Consider the following 16,221-nt stretch of genomic DNA (forward strand, 5'->3'; position numbering starts at 1 on the left):
ATGCAACTTGCTGAATGAGATTTGGACAGTGAAGAAAATGTTTGTCAACTGCCGCCTTCACTCGCAGGCCGCATGCTTTGGAGGCGCGGGCGTTGGAGAGTGAGTTCATCTTGCGGGCACAACTGAAAGAGAGCATGCTGTCGTGTTTGTGCTTTTCATTTGGAAGCTTAGTGAATGTCACAACACTCCCAAGCAGAGTGAACACGCTTTGCATTCTGATTACAGGTCGACCTTGGAAACTACACAGCGCCCTCTATTGGACGACACCGGAAGTAATATTTTGTTTGAAGAACAATATCAAACCAGTATCATCTCACTACTGATTTGAACTTTAGCAGTTCAGTGGGAACCTTCATGAAAAATAGAGGTTATAAAAAGGGGATACCCGTCAAATAAAAGTTCAGCCCAAAGTTCATTTGGTGTCAAGCTGGTTTTAATATAATTTTTTTTTATAAATGAAATTATTTAATTTACCCCTGACTTGTATCAGTATCCCTGAAGACAAGGGCGCCGTGTTCTAACAGTAGCTTGTAGCCTATTAATAGCCACCTTTTATTTCCTGAGGGCAAAGAAAATGATTCTTCTCTCGGAAAATGGCTATTTTTCAGCGTATTTAAATTCTCTGCGGTCCGATGGTCATATGGGTTTCTAATCGAATACTGAGTATTTTATTTTCCAGTAATCTCTTCTGTTCTATTAAAAAAATGTTTTAACATTGCTCCTTTAGTTTTTGTGGAAAATAATTATATAAGTGAAAGTCATTGCTGGTTGCACAGACGGTACTTAATGTTGACATATCCACTATATTTCTATATTCATGGACCAAAGGGCAAACAACGTATTGCACAAAGAAATACAAGCTGGACCAACATCTAAAAATGTTAACATTTATTGCTGCTTCTGAAAGTAAAAGCATTCAGAGTATACACAGAAATTATACAATTATTATATGGTTTCACAAAGGCAGTGAACACATACTGTATTACAATCTACAAAAATCTACTTTACAGAAATTTAAAATCCTAAATATCAAAAAGTACAGCTGCAGAAATAGGTGGAGAACTGCAACCAGTGACTGCTTTGAAATCAGTCGGTGAAACCAAAGTGACATCACAATACAAAGAAAGCAGACGTCATCTTTGTACTTACAGCTGGTTTTGGAAACTACAACCGGCAGACAAAACAAAAAACTCAACTCCAAACATAACCAATCGGACTTAAATGATCATATAAATAATGGTGACTTGATGCATCCACATGCCATTTGCCAGAGGAGCATTGTCATCGTATCATCCTGTGAGTTTGGTAGTGTATCAAGCAAACAAATTAGGTATCAATCATGGCACGCACTGTGAAGATAATCATGTTCCCTTCAACTTGGCGGCCAAACAGCAAACGGGATCGAAGTGGAGGGAGGTGGGGAGGTTGGGATCCGGTTCACCTTTAAGGTGTGCTTTGAAAAGAAAAACGCAACTGCAATAGCGGACTCCTGTAGTCTGGTGCTCTTGGCTTCGAGGAGACACAGCAAAACAATCCTCTCCTGAATGGAATGAGTGGCATCAAAAAGAAAATGGCCGTCACGGCCCACCAAACTGTTCCAATGAACAGAAAACAACTCCAACTGTGAAGAAGGCCACCGAAACCAACTCTCAAAGAAAAAAAAAATCAATTACATATTCCAGTTGAAAAAAAACAAACAGTTCATATCAATTAACAGTTTGATCACATCAATGCCAGGTAGCCATTTCGGAGGAGCGTCCAAAAATCGGACGAGGTGTTTGTGTACGAGGTGAAGTTATCCTCATTCCCAGTGACAGTCAAGCTGGATTCAAGGACAAGCTGGTTTGTGGTGTCACATGACTGCAGGGTGGGGAGGGGGGCTTTTAGTCTAGTCCTGCTCCATGGGCTCGTCGGCGGTTCCCATGTCCACACTGGCGCTTTCCATGGCGCCCTCTGTAGGTGGCTCATGCGTACTACTGGATGGAGTGGGTGAGACGTCTTCACGGGCCCCTTCGACACTCTCGTCGATGCTACAATTGCTGCTGCTGCTGCTGCTGCTGCTGACTGGGTCACTGTGACTCTCCTCACTGTCTGGGCCGGTGGCAACACAAGCCGATGCCGACTGCTCTGTCTGATCCATGTCGCTGACGTCATGCTGCGATCCGCATGGCACCTCCCTTTGGATCTGCTCTTCATTCGGGCCCGAATCTGAACATGCTTCAGCCTGAGTGCTGCTTGTTGGCTCTGCGACACACAGCGGGACAATGTGAAGTCTTGTACTTTTCGGTCCTGAACTCACTCGGTGCCAAAGACGTAGCTGTACGTCCATCTAAACAATATATACAGCTAAATTAAAAAAAAAAAAACTTTGAAAAGCAGATTATAAATTAGAATAGAATTAGAATCTATTTTTTCCACTTTCGAATAAAGAGATACATATTGACTTTTCTTCGGTACAAAATGCAAAGTGTCGAAATTATCAACCACAAACCTTGGTCTTCAACCGCTGTCGCACTGCACGCAGCTTCCTTGAAAGTGACTTTGTCGTCTTCCTCTTGGACCATGGCCTCCGCTTCTTTCGAGAGGCAAGTGGCATTTGAAGGCTTTGGCGCTTCCGCTTCCTGCTCCTCTTCTTCATCCTCTTCTTCCTCATCCTCTTCCTCCTCCTCGTCGTCCTTGCCAAACTTGAGTCTCTTCACCTCCTGCAGCTCAGCTACCATGTCCTCTTCTGTGTCCGAGTGTTTGTTCTTGACCGCATTCCCCAGGCTATCTCCTGAGGCCGAAACCTCGCTAGAACAAAAGGTTAGACGGTTCTGACGATTTATTCAATCCAAGCACGGAGGCGAGAAAGTTGTATTGCACACGTTGCGACATACCTTCCGGATACATCTTTAACACTTTCTCGGTCTGTTTTGAGGTCTTTGTTTTCTGTGCTGTCAGGCAGGCCGTTCGCCGCGAGGGAGTTGGCGAGAGATAACTTTGGTCGGTTGAGTGGCCGTGGAGTTCCGGGACCGTTCACTTTTCTAAAAAAAAAAAAAGGATAGGAATACAATGCCAATGACTATGACACGTTTAAAAAAAAAAAATTTAAAAAGCGATTGCTATACTGGATTTGAGCACAACCTTTCTGTGAAGGAAGATGTGTTCCCAGGAAGCATTATTCCATTCATTCTATTGACAGCGCCGCATCCGTTTTTTCTGCAAGCAAGTCGTGAGCAATGTTAAAGTCACAACAACGTTGCGTAAATTGTTTTGATGACGATTCTTACTCTGATGTTGGATGAACACAGCTCACCACCATTACGTTCTAGATGAAAATAAAGCCAATCATTGTCGTTCGATCCAATTTCCAGTTAAGACACAAAAGTAATTCACACGCTTTGTCACTGACCTTCTCCACACCTCGAAGAAATTTATCCGTTCCTGTGTAGTTCTTCTTGGGTTCTGTGAGTAACTCACACAAGCGTTGTATTGTGAAGGGAATTCTGAAAGAACGAAAATTGCAGGTTGACAACCTTCCAGTGCGCTTCTTGAGTCACAAAAAAAGTGTAGAAAAAGCATAGCATATACTATTTGCCATTTTTGAATTTGCAGATATTAACTTTGTTGTGCCGCTGTTTTCCTTGTGTGCGTCTGAAAATGGATACCTATACAGATTTCCTTTCTGAAGCAATACGCCATATACAGTACCTCAAGTGATTGAAGGAGCAAAAGTATCAAGAGTCAACGTTATTGGTATCAGGAGGCATCGACATTATAGATCATCACACCTCCTACAAGCACTTTCATCACAGCACACTTGCAGTACTTTTTGTTGAATTTGTGTGCAGTTTGTCTTGAAAACACAAATCCATATTGAGAAAAAGCTACGAACTGTCGTCCGGGTCTTTTGAGTTTAGGATTACACTGCCAAAAGACCATTCCGGGAAGTGCACCAAAGCTACAGCGGTGGATTATGAGCGCTGCAATTCCCCCCCAAAGCAAATTTTAAAGAGCGTAACTCCGTTAATGCTATTGTCCACAATTATGCAGTTTGAAATTTGTGTGAATTAGCTTTGTAAAACAAAAAAAGATATATAGGCAAGTGTTAAGTCCCTGTAATACAAGTGGGGCTCATAAATCCAAAAGATCGTTAAAATAATTTTGAAAAGGTTCCAACTCGTTGTGAGTGCACATATGGCGTGTTTGGAAAGCAGCTACATCATTTTTTAAATTGAAAAAAAAAAAAAAAAAAATCACACTCAAAAGTCACACCCAAAAATCATGACTTTAAAACCTATTTAAATGTCTACCTACCCATTATATCCTTCAACAATTTTCAGGATTCTTTCTTTCATATCTTCAAATGGAACTGACTCCACATTGGGGTTGGCGGGGCCTCGTTGCTCAGGAGCTGAGGCTCGGAAATCATCCATGACCTTTTCTAATTTAAAAAGAAAGTAGTTCTTAAACTGAGACCATTGGACCCTGTAGGAAACAAAAAGTAGCTTTAGACGCTAGTGACAAAGAATAATAAACATGTTGTATGACAGGGAGGCTTGTAATGTTCCTTTACATGGTTTCTCCGGTCTTGGCGATATGACATAAAAACTGCTCCAATATAGGACATGGCTCCCTTTTCGTTTTCTTCTCAAAATCTGGAATAGGAATCGGGACAATTGAGTAAATTGAGAGTACATGTACGTCACAAAATGGGAAAAAGGAAATTGCCATTCAATAGTCGCTGATAATGAACTATTTACTAATCATGCATACGTAATATCGAACTACTTAGGAGTCCAACTACAATTCTTTCATTCAATGGGGGTGTTGTGTACTATATTAAATCAATTAATCATATCATTCACGATAGCTCACGATCTTAAGTTAAATGTTCGAACAGCGTAGCCGGCAAACTAGTAGCCAGTTTCACAGTAGCCATCGACACTGTTGAATAACTTCAGCTAGGCTTATTTTTCTATTTTTTTCCCAAGAGAACCAGTTTTGACCTGCCAGGAGAAAAAAAACATTCGATCTAACGGGTGATCAAAAAGAAAAATATGCCAGCGATCTTTGCCGAGTAGACATCGGAGAGCGAAGCATTTCCGTGCAACAGCTTCAAATGTTAGCTAGTGACCGAGCAGCGGCTAGCCAACGACATTAGCCTGTGCGCTCCAATCACTTGGTCGTTCCGCGATACGAACATCACGCGAGCACACCGACAAGAAAGCGCCACGATATCCTCCGTCAAGCGAACGAACCTCGGAGCGCCTCTTGAAGCGAGTCAATTTCCATCACGCCGTTGCCGTCTGTCGGTCCGGTGGATGTGAGAAGCAGACTGGCAGCGAGCTGCTAGTGCTAACTGCTAAGCTAACATCGAGCAGGCGAAGGAGGAGGAGGGAGCATATTAATATGGCGCCGTGAGGTCACACTGGCTGGAAACTGCACAGGACAAATAATACAAATAATAAAGTCTAATCCAAATCAGAAGAGTGCAGCTATGATCGTGTAACCGAGATGAATTGCATAATGTATACTAGTTCATCAAATTAATGTCATTTTTTTTTGTATTCAGTGAACTAATTACATGTGGAAACCCCACTTGAGCAGGATTCCAATTGAACCCACTTATCAAAATGCCCATTTTGAGAATCATGCTGCAGCCTATCTGACTTTGAGCGTCCAGATTAGGATGGATGCAATCACAGGGCACATAACCATTTTGACCTGAGAACAATAAAGTGTCTTTAAATACCCCAACAACATGCGTGTTTTTGGACCCTGAGTACAATGACAACAAAGGGGCCTTCTGATTCTGGATTCTAGTCGATTTGACACAATATTTGGGTAAACGATCTAACTCACCTGTTGGGTTATAACACTCAAACAATCCTGCTGGGTCAGCTGTGTTGAAAAGTAAACATTTTTGTTTGTTTTTAGAGTGAAGTAACTCATTTGTTCCTGCATACTGAAAATGTGTCAGTGAGCGAGCTGATCTGAATTTTCTCTGCGGTATTTCAGCTGCTCGGTACACAGTTGTATTGCTTGAAACGTTGATACAGCTTCTGATCAACTGCGTACGTCACCAAATATCAACATCCTTTGATTTGCAAGAAATCACAAAACTGAGGCGCATTTCATCACATTTTTTTTATTCCAAAACACATTTTGGGTGTTCAACCATGATCAGTTTCCAGTTTGAATGATGAAATATACCATACAGTCCATCATCGCACCACAATGAAAAGTACAGCACGACAAATAAAAATGAAGAGAACAAAAAAAAAATGACTCCGATTTAATGTGGACCTATTGTTACTCAGTCGTCAGCGGAAACATAATGAAAGTGCATTTCAACATTCCACGTGTAAAATAAAAGCCGAGGCCTCCATTTGTGCTGTAGTTTAACAGGGTCACCAACCAGAGGGGTGCGGCCCATTTGCAGGCCTCAAATAACTTGGTACCGGGCAGCACAGAAAAGGATAATGTACAGTTTCAGAAAGTGCAGTTCTATTTACATGTCTGTAGAATATTTTTCCTTTGAAGAATCACTCCCTTCATCCGTGGCACTTTGTTGTGTGATCTGTCGCAGTTTTTTTTCATGTGGGACACTCATAAATGTCTACAAGTCCAACGATTAAGGTGCTGCATGGAGAGAAGAAATGATCATGGGGATATTTGAACATTCATTCTGTCTGCTTGACTTCTAAAAAAAGAGTTTTAGGAGCACAAAAGAGAGCCGCCACCTCAACGTGAACAAGCCGGTTGAATCGACTTTTGTCTGTGCTTGACTGCTAATGATGGCGGCATTAAAAAAAAAAAAAATCACAGACAACATCAAAGCTGCCTCCATTCTGGATGAAAGTCAAAGTAGAATTTCTTCTAATGACCACGAAGGCATCGAAAATCGGCTTCCATTCCCAGCATTCAAACTTTGTGAAATGAAAAATTGAAATATTGAGATATGCGCAAGGAACAAGATGTCAGTATCTGAAAGTAAATTAAAAATGGCTGCTTCGCTAAAGAATTGTAAGGACGTTATGGAGCCATTTTCTTTAAAATCACACAATAACCGAATGAAATAGCAATGCTGCTGCCAGGCCTGACGTTGTTGCAACATTTCGCGAGTTTTCGTACAAGTTTATACCCTGCAAAGTATTGTTGTCTTGGTGAAAAAGAACGTTGCCATGGCAACAGCTTTTCCCGAAAGTATACAAGCTTTGTGTAGCAGCATCAAAAAGCCCAAAACACTCTTCTGACCAAATACGAGGTATATCTGGCTAACCGCTGGCAGAAAAAGAAAATGGGGAAAAAAAAAAAACAACAGTGAGGTGTAAGGACTGAAAAAAAAATGTGAATGTGAATTCTTGAAAAAAAAAATGTCACATGTAAATGGATGTGCATGATTATAATAAGAAGAAGACAAAAGGTGTTTGTCCACATCGCTGACGAGTACTAAACATGGCAACATTCCAATGGTCACAACAATCCATTACCGTTTATGTAAACCGTTTAGGAAATATCTTTCCTTCCGGACGTGCCGCAAGTTCACTGAAACGGAGGCTGGCGTGACACACGGTCCGTTCAGGAGGTGGTCCTCGGACCCTTCGTCACATGAACAGGAAGTCCATTGCACCGACTGGCAGTCAGTTATGTGGCCTGATATGTCGGATGACGTTCTCCTCAAACACCTTCCTCATGGTCTTTTCTATCTGCTTGAGGAAGACTTGCGGGATCCGACCACACAGCGTGTTGACCGTGTCCAAGAATTTGGCCTGGATGGGGTAGAACAGCGACTGGAACATGTTGTCGTCAAAGGGGAACTGCAACAACATCACACGCTGGCTGTTACTTTTCAGCAGCAAAGCGCTTTCTTTTCATCAAGATGTTATTTACAGATTCCATCCGCGTGACGGGACTCTTGCCAGGCTTCAAGTGTCTCATCTCAGCAGGGTCGAACAACATAACACAAACCGATTTGGTTTTCTGGAAGAAAGTTGCATCACGGTATGCTCCATATGTTTAGCATCTCCGCTCAAAGGAACGTAATTAACTTATTATGTTATGCATGCAGTATTAAATGAAGAAACTGCTTGAGGAAAAATAGATCTTGGGTAAAAAAAAAAAAAAAAAATGTAAGTATATACAGAAAGTGAACACGCGCTTGATAAAACCATGCGTTTTTTATGTTTTAAAAAAGGATGAATATCTTTACAAATGAATTGCCGCCTCTAAAAATGAGGAGGGAAAGATTCCCCACTAAAAAGTTGAATTCCATCAAGTCGAAACCAATTTGAATAAAAACAAGAAGAAAAATGAGTGCCGCTCGACCGGATATTAAGATTCAGTGCAAGTCTTGTCTGGCATTCCTGATTCTGTTTGCGTTATTGAGTAATGGCCGTCCGTGCGCTTTTGAGTGTCAAACGTACATCCTGAAAGATACTTACATCACGAATCCCATCGTAAACGACTTTGAAGGCTGGCTGCTTCTCGTCATGATAGACTCCGCGGTTGCCGTGGAGGATGGACACGCCATCCTCTTCGGCTCCTTTGCAGTTGCTCCCGTACATGCAGTGATCGGGCCGGTAGTTCCACTGGCAAGGGAAAATCAATAGACATTCTGGAAAGACAAAAATAAAAAAAGAAAGAAATCATTATTCTATATACGGGGTGTCACAAACGCTCAGGACACAGTGGGCAACCAGATAATATTAGATTATTTTCTAAATAATTGTATAAATAAAGTGTGTGTCTATATTATATTCATATACAAACGATGCATCATTCCACCTTTAAACAAAATCAAATGCATTGAACAGCAAACTAGACTGTATATTGCAAAAAATAAAATTCAATAATTTGATTCTAGGTTTGAACGTCCTAAACAAATAAAGCGGGTCATCAAATTTTTACAATTTTTTTGTTAATTAGAGACTAAAAATAGTCAACGTTTTTTTTTTTGGCACTCATTCCGAATGCACACTTGTTCTTTTTTTTATTTTGCACATTAGGTTTTTTTATTATTATTATTATTATTATTATATTATTATTATTATTATTGCTGATGTCAATACTCATCTTCATATTAATTATATATTTAGTAATATTTATGAATTAATGGTTAGGTTCAGCAACAGGTGAATTTTCTTTCTGAAACATCACAGCTATTTACGCTGCATGGTGGGCAAGCATTTATATGCCAAACAAAAAAATGAAAAAAAAGCAAAGGCATTTTTGATATCAGCTTCAAAAATGCAATTTGGGCCACATGAAGCGCCAACCCTGATTAAAATTTATTGTCGACCAGTGTGACCATTCATTTCATTTTCATGATATGAATGACTGCATAATTTGTTTAATTTAATTTGTGAGCCGACCTGGATTGTAGTGAAAGATGATGTTGAGGAGGTCCTGATCTCCCCACGTGATGTGGTTTTTGTACTTCTGATAGAGTGGGTGCAAAAGGTCCTCCCAGGATAGGCCACCGGCAATCAGGCTGTTCTGAAATATCAACATAGTCCACTCACACACAACTCAAGAGCTGCTTTTTTTTTTTTTAAACCACAAAACAAATCATCAAAGGAGGACTGCATTTGGATTCCGGCTTCCAGTCGCAAACTGAAGAGCTGCTAAATTGAGCTCTGAGAGAAAACACGTCTGCGATGCTGGCATAATCGCAAAGCTTCAGTCAAAGCCACTCAAGCAGCTCTGAGCCCGCAACTTGAGCTCAACAAAATAACATTAAGATGTCAAAATGAAAAAAAAAAAACCAAACAGCTCGCTTCAGCTTTCTGTTGTCGAGCACAAACAAACGACAAGATTGTGGCCTAACCTTGAACAATACGCTGCGGATCCTCGTGAGATTCATCAGCATGACACCCGAGTTGACCCCGGAGATGCCGTAGAAAGGGTGACGCGCAAAGCGGCTGTACCAGCCAATCTTGGGGACCTCGTGCTCCGGCGCCATCGCTGCCAGCTGCGTGCTGTTGAAGGACTTGAGCATTCTCCAGATATCATCCATGGGTCGCAGGAACAGCACATCTGTGTCCACGTACAGCAAGGAGTCGACGTCCTTCAAGATGACCTGCGCCGTGGTGACAGGGAGTCAAAATTCATCAACGGCCAACACGTCAACGTCACAAAGGTCAACCTGAGCCAAATTGAGCTTTCATTTGCCGTATTTGTCTGGACCAAAGAGATGAAGCAACTTTTTAGGATAAATGCACATTCGCTGCGCCTTTCTGGAGGCATCTCCGTCAAAATGATAAATGACCCAAAATTCTTTCCTCTTCTTATTGAGCAAAACAAAATATTACAAACAGCTCTTAGTACAATGCCGTTATTAGACTGTGTGGTGGAACGGAAGAGTCCTTGTTTGTCAAAAGTGAATTAAGGTCAAGAGGAGGTCAGAGCACTTGGTTTGATTGATGATCTACGATGCAAAGCAGGGATAGGCAACTTCTGTACTCGGAGTTGCCCTCAATTAATTTTTGAAAATAAAAACGTAAACCCGTACTGTAGCTGAGAGCTTTTAAGTTGTAATAACAGTGTTTACCACTAGAGGGCAGACATCGCTCAAGAGCTCCTTCAAACCCAAGACTGAGAAATGAACAATCGTGATGAGTTCCAATTTAAATTTAAAATTAATTTGTTGCCTACATGAATATAAGAAACTTGTCAGCAGTTCAAAAATGGTTTGCGCAAACCTTTTTATTTATTTATTTTTTCACATTCAAAAGCCCACAAGAGTCACGCTTACGCTTTCCTGATTAAGTGGATAATGGTCATGCGGTATATTGACTCGTTTGTAGGAAGCGGAAAAACACTTATGGATTTGTCTGCGCTGCAATATATTCATTATGTCATGGTGTTGGTATTTCAATGAACACCAGCTGAAAGGCAAAATCAATACACTGCGCAGCTTTCCACTTGATGAAACGACTGAATCCAGCCCCATGAGACTGTTTTTAAAGGAAAAAAAAAATTTAATAAAATTCTGCCGACCAGGTGCGAGCTTCTCAATAAGCATACAATATATATTTTTTTAGAGCGATGAGCTTGATAAAAAAAATAAATAAATAAATAATAAAAACATCAAAAGATGATTTAGTTGTCACATTAGGCAAAATCAGAAATGTGTGTTGCAGCCTTACAGGAAGAAAGAGTCTCTGAGCGGCGCAGGGCTTGAAGAGCTTCTTCCATTCGTCCGCGTTCCCCGCCGAGAAAGTGATTGGGTACACGTTGTACTTGAACTTGGCTGTGACAAATGCAGGCCACTGGCTAAACTGCAAGAAATGCAACTTATTGTTAAATAGAGGCATGCACTTTTCACGCTTTTTTTTTTGGTGACGATAATCAATTTTGTTTTCGATAGAACGCTTGAAAACTCCAAACAGGAAAGCCGAATCTTGCAACTCTGAACTGTGAGGTGGACGCCCCGACCGGTCGTCCTCCGTTGCACGAATTTTGATGCTGTCAATTAAAAAAAAAAAAAACTGGTCCTACAAAGCGGAAATCTTTTTAGAAAGGTGCCAAATCCTTTTTGTCACTTTTAAGTCCAGAATCCGTTCTGGCTCCTCTGTGAAGGTGACTTTGAAATGATGCGCAGTGCTGGAGCACAGCAAGGTGTCAGGTGATAGATTACACCCAATGCAGAGATAAAAAAAAAAAACACGGCACATGTGTCATTAATAAAGCCTCAGAAAGCAAAATGTTCGGAAATTGATGTCATACATAACTGAGGGAGGTGAATGCTCGCTCCCTGCAAGGCTTACAGGCTGAAGATTAAAAAATAAATAAAAAAATGAATAAACCCCATTTTTGTCTCTGAATCTTTTGCCAAGCCCAATCCAAGTGAATCTATATTTAGGTAACAGCTGCTCGAGTCACCCTACCTTTTCTTTAAACTGCGGGATCAAGAGGTCCTCAGCAAAAATGTGAACTTTGATCTTCTTCAGGCTGAACAGGACGGCCGATTTGACGAGCGTCAGGGTCTCCTCCAGACGATTTCCACATGCCACCATGGCCAAGTGCATGAATTCCTCGCGCCTGGCCGCAGCCCGTCCAGTTTTGCTGAAAACACACAAGCAGAGATGTAACGAGGTCAAAACACATCGCTATTCTCCACCAAGATCATTTAAGTGCCATCTTCTGAGAACAATTGGGAAAGAGATGTTGCACGAGGGCAAGCAAAAAAAAAAAAAAACTTGGACTATTTTTTCCTCCGAGAGTTTCATTACTGAAGTGCACATGACCGTTGCTAACATCTGGAAGTTGTCAAAAAGCTCAGCGAAGGAACAAAAGGATTGAATTCAATGGCTGCTGCGGAGCGAGCGCAAAACTGGAGGCTGCCGCCCTCAAGTCAGTTCAGGCAGTGGAAGAAAAAAAAGGAAACCTTTAAAAGATTGTTTCAAAATGCAAAGAGCAAAAACAAAGTATTGTAATAAACTTTATAAAGCCATGCCAAAGAACATCCTTTAGCTTCATCTGTCACGTTCGTCATCAGTCTTTGCAAAAACGGATAAAAAAGTCAAAACAGAACAATTTGGCTGTTCAATTCGACGCATTGATTGTTTAATATAAATTTTAAAAAATCAATAAATTGATTTTTAAAAATTACGATTTGAAAGATAGTTCCATAGAATGACCATCACCTTAATCGGGTGATTTAATCGGCAGATCGATTAATCGGTCAGGCCCGGGTTATTTTTTTTCTGCAGTGTGAACGGCTAACATTTTGATAACGTTGTCGTCTGTATGAAACATTTCAAGAACGCAAAGAAATTTTACAAGGTAATTAATTGAACTTTCATCTTAATGTACTTCAGGGATGATAGATTTATTTTTACTTACATTTTTTTTGTGAAATGTAAGAACAAAAAGCAGCCATCAGATCACGACAATTCCGATCTTATATCATAAAAATCTGCAGTTTTTTTGGGTAAATAAGGCCCAATCAGTATTACCTGTCACCTCTTTTATAAGAATTTTATTTGTACAAATATTCATTCCAATTACGACTTGACGACAGCGTGAGCCGCTGCGGCTCATTTGGGACTTTGTCGTCAATGTAAACCGAGGGCCCATTTTAAATACCTCAAAACCTTTCTGCACCAAAACAAAATCCGCTCGATTTGTCAGACCTGCTGGCGAAAACCTACGGACGTCCTCGACGGAGCGAGCGTTTGTATTGGCAAAATGATGCAGAGGGATTTATGAATTTGTTGATGGCGACGTGTTTCTTCCAACACTTCAGAAGTGAGCGATTGTGTGATTGATGACGAGAGACGAGAGACGTATAACGGCTGGAGCGCCACTCTGTATTTTTAGCCAAAGGAAGCCGTGTGATGTGTCGAGAGGAAATGATAGGACGCGCAAAAACAGGAATGTTTGCCGATTGAGCATATTGCCAGGAAAGGGGCCTGCTCACTTTTAGAAAAATGAAATGGAAATCAGGCTTAGAAACACACGCTAGATTGGAAATAGGACAGTTACGTATCCATTTATTTATTCATTTTTTACCTAGAATGATCCAAAAAAAAAAACGCTGCTTATTCTCAGAAAAACAAAATTGAGTTTTATTCAGTCACACAATAAAGTGTGAACTGCTTTGACTCTGTGCTCTTGTGTGTGTTTCTCAACCACAGAAGTCATTCTTATGTGTTTTCCAAACCGTTTTTTTTTTTTTTCCCACGGCACCAAATGACACCTCCTCCACCCCATTTCCCTTATCAGTGGCGAGCACACACGGTGGAGTGTGGCTTCTGGGCGGACACAAAGGTCCTTTCTCAGTGAAACGCCTTGATGGCTTTTATCTCAGCAGCAGCGTCTCCAACCTGCAGTCTAGCTTTGGAGGAGAATACATATTGCCTGACGGCAAAGTAAGAGCCTGCGTGCTTTTAAGGAGCCTATAGCTGCTCTATGCAGTAAGAAGCGGCTGCTGCTGCTGCTGCTGGTGATCATTCAATGACTTCACCCTTGAACTGCTTAAATGGACAAATTGTGAGCGGATGCGGTGTGACTTCCTGAATTTTCCACCAAACGTAGCTGACAACGCAACACTCTCGCATCCAGGATAGTGTTCCTGAAGCTAATGAAAAAAAATCTTTTTCACTTATTTTGACGACATGTTTATTATTAGTGGAAACTAATGTTTGTTTTTTTCTGCTGTTTTAATAGAAAACATTAGTGCAGGTGTAGCGGTGTGAGTAATTAATTTGTAATGTACGTAATATGTCGTCTTCTTTTGAACGGATGCCCCAAAGAATTTTTGGTGATGGGAGAGGGTCGACACAGAGCACATCCTTTGGCCGATGGGCTTTATGCTCTTCTGCCGGAGACTGATGCCCATTTATATCGTTTGAAACAACTTCATAAATGATAGTTATTGGCAACCCCCATGAGAAATCCTTTTTTTTTTAATTGTAGGATTTTTAATAGCACTTTTCTTTACACCAATAACTGTAGTACTTTTAAAATATAAAACTTGATTTAACATGAGAAAAAAATAGTGAATGATGATTTCCTGATGTGCCAAACTGTCTCAGTATGGCGCCAACTAATGCCGAGGAGGACTTAGTGTCATTTTTTTTAAATTAAGTATCAATGGCTGGTATTGGCTGACTCCATGGAATCTTGATACCTCAAAATAAGATTGTATCGGACGATACCGTTATTGCCCATTTGTAGTATTTGAGTACGCTTTTGCAGATTTACACGATTGTACAGGTTTAATCAGCCAAATGATTAATAATATTACACCATTTAAAAGAAGATAATGTATTTATATATCAGATTTAAAAGAAAAAATAAACATCCATCCATCCATTATCCAAACAGCTTATCCTCACGGGCATGCGCATCATACCTATTCTAAAGATCTTAAAGATATATCTATTTACATATCTAAAATTATTTAGAAATATAATGAGCGTTTCCCTCTCGAGGTGAATTTTGACACTTGTGACAAGAGAAGAGAAAATGTGAATAAAAGGTGATGTGAGCAGGGCTTCTGTCAACATGACAGCCCCTCCACTTATTAATGCATATATTTGACCACATGTTCGTCAGACATTGATTTCCAAAATTCTCAGCGACAGTAAAGCAAGCACTGTAGACTGTGTGCGAGCTCCTGGAACATTCCTCAAGCCTTCCAATGCAAATCGATCGATGTTTTTGGGTGCGCTCACATGCAAACGTGGAAGGAAGGATCGCTCGGAGAAACAAAAAAAATCTGCTCCCACCTCTTTGCATGGACGTCACCCCGTCGCTTGGTCACTTTGCCGTTTTTCCGTCCCTTGGGAAGATCTTCCGAACGCATCCCGTCCACCGTGGGAGATTTTGAATCAACATCGCGATCGCGCTTGACCGACGACGGGAAAGACTTCGCGTCCTCCTCCACCGCAACTTCTTTCAGCAGCCGCCCGTCCGTGGCATTGCCTCCCCAAAAGTAGAAAAGTAGGAGAACTCCGAAGCACACGGCGATCGCAACTACTTTGCAGTGGATCCGCATGGCGAAAGCGATTTGTTCCGAGGGGGAGGAGCGCACCCGACTCTGTTCATGTTGTCTGCGGTGGAGGAAGAGGCGCAAGGATTGACATTTTGTTGCGTATCCCCGCTTGGAATTCGCTGCTGCTCATGATGATGATGATGATGATGAAGATGATGGAGAGCGGAGAGCAGAGAGGACACTTTCTCACAGCCCATTGAGGGTTACACCACGGGGGCGTGGTCTCTACAGATCTACCGTAAATGATAGAGTAGTAGCGCAACAATCGGTAATGTCATTTCAAAAATATATATGGGTAATTTTTTTTAATTATGTAAAATATTAAAGAAAATCCAAATATCAGTACCTATTTTCAAAGCAGCCCAAGGCAAATGCAAGCCACTAAGGCTGAGTGGATTTACTCTGATAATAATCAGCTCCAAAACGGGCTGGCCCGACAATTTTAAATATAAATCATGTTCAATATTTACGAACAAAACTCATTTGTATCTCAGCTCAACTAAATTTATGGGGGTAGGTGTCTACTCTTGAGCTGGAGTAATGAAGCTAATCAAAGAAGCATCCTGCTTTTCTGTGTGGAGATTATACTAGCAGACCAAACACAACATGACCATAATTGTGACATGACTGATTTTCTATCTTTATGCGTACATTCTGTCACAGATCATATTGTATATGGTTCATAAACCGGTTGACACTTCCTATAAGTGGATTGGCCAAGAGTCCAACTATTA

The 16,221-nt window shown here is 41.0% G+C and overlaps 2 protein-coding genes across 2 annotated transcripts; both read right to left on the reverse strand.

The window, feature by feature from the left end:
• Positions 1–873: 873 nt before the first annotated feature.
• Positions 874–5,404, reverse strand: ppp4r2b (protein phosphatase 4, regulatory subunit 2b). Its single transcript, XM_088310027.1, has 9 exons — positions 5,241–5,404; positions 4,556–4,637; positions 4,297–4,467; positions 3,392–3,485; positions 3,270–3,307; positions 3,124–3,198; positions 2,877–3,023; positions 2,492–2,790; positions 874–2,244 (listed from the first exon to the last, which is right to left on the reverse strand). The coding sequence occupies exons 1-9, from the start codon at positions 5,272–5,274 to the stop codon at positions 1,889–1,891; spliced, it is 1,296 nt and encodes a 431-aa protein (XP_088166153.1). The 5' UTR covers positions 5,275–5,404; the 3' UTR covers positions 874–1,888.
• A 710-nt stretch (positions 5,405–6,114) lies between these two features.
• On the reverse strand, positions 6,115–15,667 carry gxylt2 (glucoside xylosyltransferase 2). Its single transcript, XM_088309022.1, has 7 exons — positions 15,222–15,667; positions 11,874–12,051; positions 11,133–11,264; positions 9,812–10,063; positions 9,357–9,480; positions 8,427–8,599; positions 6,115–7,802 (listed from the first exon to the last, which is right to left on the reverse strand). Exons 1-7 carry the CDS (start codon positions 15,488–15,490, stop codon positions 7,626–7,628), a joined length of 1,305 nt encoding a protein of 434 aa, XP_088165148.1. The 5' UTR covers positions 15,491–15,667; the 3' UTR covers positions 6,115–7,625.
• Positions 15,668–16,221: the final 554 nt, after the last annotated feature.

The sequence above is a fragment of the Idiotropiscis lumnitzeri genome, chromosome 11, assembly GCF_059441095.1.
Source record: "Idiotropiscis lumnitzeri isolate Australia: NSW breed Sydney's pygmy pipehorse chromosome 11, RoL_Ilum_1.0, whole genome shotgun sequence".
NCBI classification, from domain to species: domain Eukaryota; kingdom Metazoa; phylum Chordata; class Actinopteri; order Syngnathiformes; family Syngnathidae; genus Idiotropiscis; species Idiotropiscis lumnitzeri.

What these genes read in the sequence shown, in the direction of transcription:
- ppp4r2b (XM_088310027.1), bottom strand. Translation starts at nt 5,274, where the DNA reads ATGGAAATTGACTCGCTTCAAGAGGCGCTCCGAG. An exon ending in ACATCTTCCTTCACAGAAAG is followed by an intron (nt 3,024 to 3,123) that starts GTTGTGCTCAAA and finishes TTTTTTTTTTAG; the next exon opens with AAAAGTGAACGGTCCCGGAA. An exon ending in GTTAAAGATGTATCCGGAAG is followed by an intron (nt 2,791 to 2,876) that starts GTATGTCGCAAC and finishes CTTTTGTTCTAG; the next exon opens with CGAGGTTTCGGCCTCAGGAG.
- gxylt2 (XM_088309022.1), bottom strand. Translation starts at nt 15,490, where the DNA reads ATGCGGATCCACTGCAAAGTAGTTGCGATCGCCGTGTGCTTCGGAGTT. An exon ending in TCCCGCAGTTTAAAGAAAAG is followed by an intron (nt 11,265 to 11,873) that starts GTAGGGTGACTC and finishes CATTTCTTGCAG; the next exon opens with TTTAGCCAGTGGCCTGCATT. An exon ending in TTTACGATGGGATTCGTGAT is followed by an intron (nt 7,803 to 8,426) that starts GTAAGTATCTTT and finishes ATGTTGTTGCAG; the next exon opens with TTCCCCTTTGACGACAACAT.